The 10,068-nt window shown below is 45.3% G+C and overlaps 1 protein-coding gene across 1 annotated transcript in view; it reads right to left on the bottom strand.

Moving 5' to 3' along the window:
- Window positions 1-5,573: 5,573 nt before the first annotated feature.
- LOC130404667 (pituitary homeobox 3) overlaps window positions 5,574-10,068 on the bottom strand; it is a 14,787-nt gene continuing 10,292 nt past the window's right edge. The window contains exons 3-4 of the mRNA XM_056609525.1: window positions 9,039-9,244; window positions 5,574-6,143 (exon numbers count right to left, since the gene is read on the bottom strand). Coding sequence (XP_056465500.1) covers window positions 5,574-6,143; window positions 9,039-9,244 — 776 coding nt within the window. The remainder of the gene's footprint in view (window positions 6,144-9,038; window positions 9,245-10,068) is intronic.

The raw sequence follows: 10,068 nt of genomic DNA, 5'->3' as shown, positions 1-10,068 counted from the left end.
ACCGCCGAGCTTTTTGATGCATTTGCACTGGAGAATACGAGCCAACAAGCACTTAGCTTTCTGTCTCACCTTAAACCAAGCAGATAAAGAAATCGCAACTTTATTTCCACCCTCCTCCCTTATTCGGCAGGTGGCAGGTGAACATTTTCAATAACATTTCAGTAGGCCTAGGCCTACTGCGGTTTCATAAAGGTACAATCAGTTCATTTATAGGGGCGGGGGCCAGTATAGTGGACAAAATATGTACGTTTGTTTTAGATTCAGTATAGACTCTCATGCGGCGCTTGACCACGGTGTTTGGGTGCGTTGTTGGTCTATTGTGTCGCCGACCTGGGCCGCCCATGAAGGAGTCCAGACACGATGCTGCAAAATGTTTATTTTGTGTTGAGTCCAACAGATGGCGTCAGACAGCAAGCAATGCCGTTCCTCTTTCGCTCTTCCCTCAGTGAATCGCTCTACCTTTAATTGCCTCCATTCATATGGAGTCACGATTTAAGGGCTTTATCTTTTTGATAAGGAAAATCCAGTTCGTAGGCTTAATGCATACGCGTCTAGTTGGTGGTGTCCCGAAACAACAATATTGGGATGTCTTATAATCTAGTTCTCTGCGCATGAACGCCTCCACACGGAACAAAAGATGTTAAATACACAGTCGCAGAGAAAATATAAAATATTTAACGGAGCGTCTACCTGATAAGCCTCAAAACATTGACCCACATGGACTTGTGGGGAGAAGTTTAATTTCAGATCAATGAGTGGACCGCGGGAGCTGGGTAAACAGCCAGAGACTAATCTCTACCAGATGATCCAGTGAGAGCATCGGGCTCTGGACCCCGGCTAATCCCATGCGAAAACAGCCCTAGGTGCACACTCCTCTCCCGGGCCGCTTGATAAATACTGGTCCATTATAGGTGTCTGGCTGGGAGGGAGTTTTCTAAAAAGAGGATCAGGGCTTATTTCTCTCTCTCTCTCTCTCTCTCTCTCTCTCTCTCTCTCTCTCTCTCTCTCTCTCTCTCTCTCTCTCTCGCTCTCTCGCTTTCTCGCTTTCTCGCTCTCTTCTTTTAGGTATTTTAGGTCTGATCCGTTACGATTGCTGCTGATTATTTATCGATGGACGGAGTTCCATGCATGATTTGTGTAAATGTATGATTTCCGAAATAATTTGTTATAAGTTAAGAGTTGAGGTTTACGCACAATGATGCGCGTGCATCGACCATGGAAACTTGATACAAGGAGACAAGAAAATGTGCTTCAAACACTCAACAATGGCTCACCTTGGACGAGTTCAACTCTTTGGCCTGCATCTTTTTTACTCACATTACTCACACGTTATGTTTTCTATTCCCATTTTACGCATGGGGTGCGTGCGTGTGAAGGAACAACGCGGTGGGTTTGTAGAACCGAAAGACGAAAGGGAAATTACGCCGTGGACAGTGCGAACCAGATTTGAGCCACGATAAGGAAATAAATACACCAAAAAAAGAGACGACATTGGGTCTGCGCTGTGGCGGCTTACCGCCGGAATGTTAATCCTCCTAATATATTGGACTACAGTTGGAGAGGCTGCGCGGGCCTTCGGGCTCCGCATCTGGGGCCGAGGGGAGGCGGAGGAGGAGGAGGAGGTGGATAGGGGTCAGAGCGGAGGACAACTCAACTCCTATTAAGCCGATAAAACAATAGGAGACGTGACGGCTATTTTGTTCCACGTTAAGTAGGCTATATCGTATTGCCTACACTAGCAGCGGTTATATTTTTAAACGTTACCCGAACATAGTATTTTCCTCAAATACCCCCCTGTTACAGTGTTGTTGGAGTGAGGCCGAGGAAATAAGGGTCGTGCGTGCAAGCGTGCAGCTTGCGGGGGATAAGCGCGCATGTGTGGTCCGAGCAGCCCGAGGGAGAAGGACCCGCTGGACCTCATAGTGTTTCTTTATTATGTGGTGGGGGTCCCCCTGCTTATCCACCCTGCCGCGAGAATGAAAGGGTATAATTCTTAAAAAAAGAAAAGAAAAACATATCTATGTTTAACCTATGGGTTTGTTTTATACTATATATGTTTTATACTACTATAGGCCTACTATATGTGTGTGTGTCTTCTATTCTATAAATATATATGCGTAAAATCTTTTTGGGATTAAATATATTTTTTATTAATCATAATCCTTTCATATAGCCTAATGTAGCCTATAGGCTATACATATATATTTATAGTCAAGCCTAAAAAAATCAAAAAATATACCTTGACGCCTATAGGCTAGTGCCTTTAGGCCTAAACGGGTCCACCGTGTAGCCTATGACGAGCCCATCGTCGCACCTGCGGTTCTGTGTCTTTAAAACCTTCATGTAGGCCTAATGTAAGCACAGGTTACATAGAGCTCATTATTATTGAACACATACTTTCTGTTTTTACCACCGTACGATAAACATGAAGTGAATCGAGTAGCCTACATTTAACTTTTTTCTTTCTTTAAAAAAAAGAAAAGATTCATAAGTTAACATTTTATTTATTCTATTTTAAATTATTAACGCAAACAACAGACAAAGAACTAGCCAATCCCAAAAAGTAATTCAGTCTTGTTAATAATTTTTACAAGCCACACAGATAACTATAATTTCCTCTAATCCTCAATCGGGAACAAATATGAAAAAGTCTGCTTATAAACTAAAATAATTCTGTTTGTATTCGAACACTAATTGCCATGAAGTCGCTTTCTGCTCGAGTCTCAATTATATTTATTAGAAAATCCCTCGTCGTGGCAGTGATTTATCATATCCAAGATGAATAATGAAGTGCTAATAGATGCTATATGTTCCCCGAAAATATAACCAGGAATTATTTGTAATTAGCAAATGCGTTGGGTCAAGTCACTGATAATAAGTCTTACTCGAAGAGATTGAATATTAAATGAGAAATCTGCTCGTTTTAATAAAACATGAATCCTCGCCATTGGGTGTTGGCATCAGTATTCCACATGGTGTAGAGTGCGACTGAGCCTGATGGAGAGCGGTGCTGATGCTGCTGCGTAGATTACATGCAGTGCGCTGCTGATTAATAAACGGCTTTAAACGGCTTCTTGGTGATGCGCAATCGTCCCCCTTACATCCCCTTTTCAATCACTTTAAATCGAGTGTAAAACGTATGCATTTGCTCTAATGTGTCTTAATCTCCGTCTGCAAATTAAATCACGGTAATAAAATAAGAAAAAAAATGGTACAGTCACACAACGAGTATAATATATTTTACCCCTTTTCAAAGTGTTTCACGTGTAATCACTTGAGCGCCGATCTGGATTAACCACGAGGACCACTAAGGGACGTGTTGGACTGGAAAGTACACGTTTTGAGTGCAGACAGATGGCCAAAGTAGACCTGCACGAGGGCAGTTGGACTCATTGTCGGTAGGCCTATACACTAGGACTAAAGAAAGGCGTCTCTTTCTGCGGCGTGACGCCTTAAACCATGTTTGCGTAAACCAAATAATATGTATTCTATTGATATAACAACCTATATTCTCACAACTCAATAATAAGAACACATGTTCCTGAAAATATAAGGTCCACAGCCCACTCAGGTAAATAGTTGGGCATGTTGTATATTTAATTGTGTGGCCCCAAAACTTGTAATTCAATGAGGTGCACCAGATATTCATGATTCAATATCTCTCAATGCAAACTAGTTATGCTATGCTGTGATTTGGGATTTGAAATAGATAATTTTGGTGTTAGATAGGCCTAGGCCTATATCCTCAATTACAATAAAACAATTATCTTCAAGTAAACTGAAAGCTTTTAGGTCAAAACGAAAATGATTGACAATTGTATAAATAAAAAAACTGGGTGATTAGAATCTGTTCTTTTTTGAAAACTGCTCAGTATTTGTGTCAACACAAAGTTTTCCCTCCATTTCCTATATAAAAACCTGGCAGCGGCTGCATGACCAGCTTCTCCAAGTGTCTTGGGCGTTACTAGATCCCCTCCCCCCCCCCCCCCCCCCTGCAGTGGTCATCGTTCATAGAGTGTAGGTCAAACATATCTGTAACGCAACCCCGGGCCGAGAACATCTCAATCTCCGTCTCCATCCATTACTCCTCCTTCTCCCTACTTCTCACTTTGCGTAATCGTTGCCATGGCGGTGAAACAGGGTTTCCATGGCACCGGTCATGTTGCAGGAACACAGTGTGTTTTGACCTGCGGTCGTAGCGACCACCACGGGTTAGAGATGGTTTGTAGATATAGATGGAGGGGAGGTAGAGGGGAGGTGGGGTGAAAGGGGTGGTTCTGCACTGCTCCGCGTCAAAGTATATTTCATAATTCATAAAAACAGATCATTTTATTGTTCTTTAATGGGACAAAGCAGGCTACACCAGAAAGAAAAGCTTATTTTTTGTTATAACAACTGCACTCTTACATACATTTTTTACAGTCATTTCACAGACTCCCTTTGTATAACACCACACAAATCTATAAACTCAATGGCTTCTTTAGAGTGAACTTTAGAAAGGTAGCTAATGTTCTCTTTGTGTGTGCATGCTTGTATGTATGTATGCATGTGGCTGTGTGTGTGTGATGTGTGTGTGTGTGTGTAAGTATGTATGTGTGTGGCTGGCGGTGTTTCTGTGTGTGTGTGTGTGTGTGTGTGTGTGTGTGTGTGTGTGTGTGTGTGTGTGCGTGTGCGTGAGTGAGTGTGTGTCTCAAGGATATTTTTACTTTCCAAGACTATGTTGGGTGGCCTCCACTTGGCCTCATTGGTTGACCTTTAACTTATGACCTTGGGAGGTGAGTGGAATTCACAACAAAGATTTGAAGTTCCTACGTGTGGTGCGCATGGTGCGTCAATCTCAGGGCTGCTGCCGCCACATGCGTCCCTCGCCTTCAAAGTACTACGCTTTCTCATAGATTCATAGTTTGTTTAGTTTTTTAGTCACATACAAAACAAAAAAAAGTCCATTATATACATCTTCCTGTTGCGCCAGCGTCCAAACCCCTGGTCCTAGGAAACGCAGCGGCAAAGATCACATGACCGTCAGTCAGTCTCCAAACCTCCAACATGTTTTTGTGATTTTCATTTTTTTTTTTACCAAACCTTGCCTTCAATATTTACTGGTATCATGCAGCTGAGGAACAGGAGACGATGGCAGCGTTTGACTTCAGAGATCCATGAAAACAGTCTGTGGAACCAAGCCACAATGTCTTCGGAGCACGTCGGAGAATAATTATCAGTGGTCCATCCAGAACAAGGGGGGGAGGGGGGGGGGGGGGGGGGGGGGTTGGGAGAGAAGGGGTGAGGGCTGTTTGGGTTCTGGAGATTATTCATGTCATGCACAATCCATTCATCAGTGATCCCTCGTCCCACTCAAAGTGAGCCATCATGGGTAAGAATAGTGTTGTTGTTTTTTCCTCTGTAAAGCTGGGAGACTCCTAGGGGGGGGGGACATTGAGACTTCCAGGTGGGTGGATGGGATATTTGTCGGGGGGGGTGGGGGTGGCAGTGGTGGGGGTGAAGAGTTGAAGAGGGTAAGGGCGGGGGGTTGTAGCGGTGGTGGTGGTGGTGGACCAGTGGCTCCGGCCCGTGCTTCATACGGGCCGGTCCACAGCGTACTGACAGGGGCTCAGGTTGGACACGGGGTTCTGCACGGTGGGGTAGGCGAAGGTGGCGTGCTGCTTGGCCTTTAGCCGCAGGCTGGCCAGGCTGGAGTTGCAGGTGTCTCTGTACATGTAGGGGCTGGCCGAGCTGGCGTAGGGGCAGGTGGCGGCCGACACCGCCGAGTTGAGCCCAGACGGCCCGTTGAGGTTGTTGAGGTTGCCGAGGTTGTTGAGGCCGCCGGAGGGCACGCCGGCCACAGACGACGGCACCATGCTGGGGGGCATGTTCATGGAGGGTAGGGAGCTGGGCGGCGAGAACATGGGCTGTGAGCTCAGCGGGCTGACGTTCATGGAGTTGAAGAAGGGAAAGCTCTTGGCCGAGAGGGGGCTGCTGGCCGCCAGGCTCTTGGTGGCCCAGTTGTTGTAGGAGTAGCCCGTGTACATGTCGTCGTAGGGCTGCATCAGCCCGTTGAACTGGGCACCGAAGCCATTCTTGCACAGCTCCGCCTGCTGGTTCCTCTCTCGCTTCCTCCACTTGGCACGCCGGTTCTTGAACCACACCTTGGGAACAGGGAGGAGGAGGAGAGTTCATTGCATGCTGAGGTACCGAAGGAGGAAGTGCATGGATCATGGGGCGCAGTCGGTATGGAGATTTATAGTAGTGAAATGTGATTTGTATGTGAGGTATTTTGAAAGGTGTGACATTTTTGGAAATGGTTTGGAGAATCTCTAATCAAGGGTGTTTCTGAACACACAGAAATCGACTAAGATGAGTTTCATGTTAATTAAACTTTTTGAAATTACTTACTTTATCAGAATAACCGGTGACAGCTGTCTGCCAAAATTGTTTTGGATATACTTGAGAATGTATGCAGACTTTTTGAAAGACGCAATGATCCTAGAAACTAACTTTGTGTATTATTAAACAGTCCTATTCAGCAAGCGTTAATGAACCTCATTATTTGAATAGTTGAATCCAAATGAAAGAAATGTCAGAGAAAGGCAATTTTCCCATTTTTCGTTTGTATGTTCTATATTCAGAAGATATGAGACAGATTAAAGATGAAGTGCAAATCTAAATTAAGAGTTTTCAAAATCTTCTCAAAAAACACAATCGTACAGAATCCTACAAACTTTTCATTTGACCTACGGCATAATAACCCCAAAAGTAGCAGTACAAATATGTATTCAGGGTTTAAATAAAGACCTGTCCAGTATGGACTATCGTCTTTACGTTACAGCGAACAGGCCAGACAGCACCGGCTGCGTTTGTTATGGTTGTAACAAAATGCTATTGAACACTAATGCCAGACGAGGGTGTCTGTTACACACTGCATTTTCCAGGAGAGAGAGAGAGAGAGAGAGAGAGAGAGAGAGAGAGAGAGAGAGAGAGAGAGAGAGAGAGAGAGGGGGGGGGGGGGGGGAATACCCCACTAATCGGGGGTAACTGTTCCCCCAGATTGGGTCTCTCAAGCTGGAAGCACGGAGGGTGAAACACTTCAAAGCGGAGAAGCCAAGGTTATGCCACGGCTCTCTGAACTCAACTGACGTGGTTTGGTCGAGCGTTCTGGTGTTTACGTGCATGTGAACTTGCCCTGAGCTATTGTTCAGTATCTTTTCTTGGAACTATCAATTACTTATAATAGTACTACGGTCATACAAAGTCCCTTTCATTTAGGGGAAACAAAGTGGCTGGGGATTAAAGATGAATGGAAAGAGGCGTCAGGAAAGGTTGCTCAGTCTTGGATACGTTTGTTTGGATCATAAACAAGGAAAACCTGTTTGAAAACGCATTATTGTGCTTGTTTTCCTGACCCTTCCCTCCACCCATGCAATGTCCTCACCTTAATCTAGATACCAAAAGCAAACAGCAAACCTATCGATTATTTGGATTTCCTCATTATGAGAATCTCTGACAATATTTAATGATAAGGTCAATTGATCCTGTCATTGTCTGTAATGGGCCTTTACAGAAGTCCTTATGCAGAGTGTATTCTCCAAATAAATGCATCTGCAATCACATCAGTTTACAGGCCTTTGGTCTGAGAACTGGGTTCTCCAGAGTGGAGCTTGGTCAGAGAGGTAATTTGGGCCCCACAGAGAGGGGCTTGGTAAGAGAGGCCATTGAGGTCTAACAGAAAGGGGCCTGATCAGAGAAGGCCATTGGGGTCTTACAGAGAGGGGCCTGGTCAGAGAGGCCATTGGGGTCTTAAAGAGAGGAGCTTCGTCAGAGAGGCCATTGGGTTCTTACAGAGAGGGTCTTGGTAAGAGAGGCTATTGCGGTCTTACATAGAGGGGCTTGGCCATTGCGGTCTTAAAGAGAGGGGCTTGGCCATTGGGGTCTTACAGAGAGGGGCTTGGTCAGAGAAGGCCATTTGGGTCTTACAGAGAGGAGCTTGGTCAGGGAAGGCCATTGGGGTCTTACAGAGAGGGGCCTGGTCAGAAAAGGCCATTTGGGTCTTACAGAGAGGGGCCTGGTCAGAGAAGGCCATTGGGGTCTAACAGAGAGGAGCTTGATCAGATTGAAAATGCCAGTGGGCCATGGATAGGTCGACATTGTGTGAGTGGTGTGTGTGGTCTGTTGTCCCTTCAAAATAACAACCAGCCATGGCAGCTATGTGACCTTTCGTCCGGCCAACATTAATGTGATTCATTGCTTGTCAAGGTGGCCCACCATATTGTCATCTGCTAGAATGCGGCCGCTCCCACTCTATTTAGCCACAGTGACAAAATCAGTGTGGACGTGTGAGCTGAGAGTGAGTGACAGCCGGACAGCAGGTCCCGGCCCGTGTACCTCTGACATTTAGGCCACTAGACTGGAACCTATCTGCCTCTGGTCAGCAGAAGAGGCTTCTGAACTACCCCCCGGTTATACGCGGTCTGACCACAGTTGGTCTACGTTTGGATGGATTTGCTCGCCCTTCTTTTACTTTCACTTTTAAACTTCTCTGCTTTTTGTCTTTTACCAGTTAGAAGGGAAACCAAACTTATATCAAGGCTGAGAAAGAATAGTAGTTTGGAGGTTCATGAGATGGATGTGACCATGTAAAGGTATCATCTAATTCAGGCCTGGCCAACCCGCGGCTCCCGAGCCACTTGCGGCTCTCTACCTGGTTTCATACGGCTCTTACGTTCATATGGAATTGTGGAAAAAATATATAATATCTGACCTAACTTTTCCCCTGACTTTTCTTGACCTCCTGATCAAATCCAATTCAGGTTTTCTCTCAGCCTCAAGTTGGGGGGGCCACCTCTGGAAAGTCGTTGCCTGTCTAACAAAACGCTCTACTTGGCCACAAGACAATGTTTTGGGGAAAAATACCAATTGTGTTAACCAATTACGAGACAGACAAAGGCGGGGAGGGCAACCAATTACGAGATAACAGAGGGGGGAGGGACCTGACCACTAGGGGACAGGTGGATGGGGAAGACAGAGGGGCGGAGTCGGTCACCCACCCTGACGCGGGCCTCTGTGAGGTTGGTCCAGACAGCGATCTCTTCGCGGGTGCTCATGTCCGGGTAGCGGTTCCTCTGGAAAGTGGCCTCCAGCTCCTGGAGCTGCTGGCTGGTGAAGTGGGTCCGCTGCCGGCGCTGCTTCTTCTTCAGGGAGCCGTCCTCCGCACTGGACTCATCCAGCTGGTTCTGGTGGGTCTTTTCTGTGTCTGGAGAGAGGAAGGGCGGGGCAGGGGGAAAGGGGACGTTTAGTGCCCGGGGCTCATGTTTTACGACGTGTGCCGTTCCAATGCGTCAAGCAGATGATTTTATGCAAAGTGGCAAACAGTGAATTCTGATACGTGTTGTTAAATATAATTTTGCCATTTGGGGGACGCTCTTATCCAAGGTTTCTTGAGGTACATTTTTGCTCATTGAAGATTTTAAATATAATTTCATATTCCTCATATGAAGAATATACACTCAAAATGACTCCCCCCACACCTAAACATACACACCCACACAGAAAATGTATTAATAATCAACATGTGTATATTATTAAGGCAAGTACAGGGATTTTTGATATTATCTATGAAAATATCAATAACTATTGATAATACTCCGATAATGATTCAGCTGGTATATAGTTGTACCATTTAGTACAGTGAATTATATTATATTAGCATGATATGGAGGCAAAAAAGGATGGTTTGCTTCAAACACGCCTTGTTAAAGGCTTTTATTCACACGCAATGATTTCCTATTTTGAACATACCCTTTCCCTGGTTGTATAAAGTACAAAGCAAGAACTGCCTCTATTATCCCAATATGTGTTGTACCAAACAACATCACACACTTTCACCCTTTAAGGTCGGGGACAAACATTACACACACTTTCACCCCGGACTGTATGCGACAACCCATGCACGCGACACAAATCCAACTTTTTTGGCGCGCCCTGCACAAAGCAGGGTCCAAATTTGGATTTGTATGTCAGATAAATGTCAAATTCCTCCCCTCCCATACTGCACCCCCAACACAATACACTAACACT

Source organism: Gadus chalcogrammus, chromosome 15 (assembly GCF_026213295.1).
Source record: "Gadus chalcogrammus isolate NIFS_2021 chromosome 15, NIFS_Gcha_1.0, whole genome shotgun sequence".
NCBI classification, from domain to species: domain Eukaryota; kingdom Metazoa; phylum Chordata; class Actinopteri; order Gadiformes; family Gadidae; genus Gadus; species Gadus chalcogrammus.
This window is presented reverse-complemented; position numbering and strand designations above follow the sequence as displayed.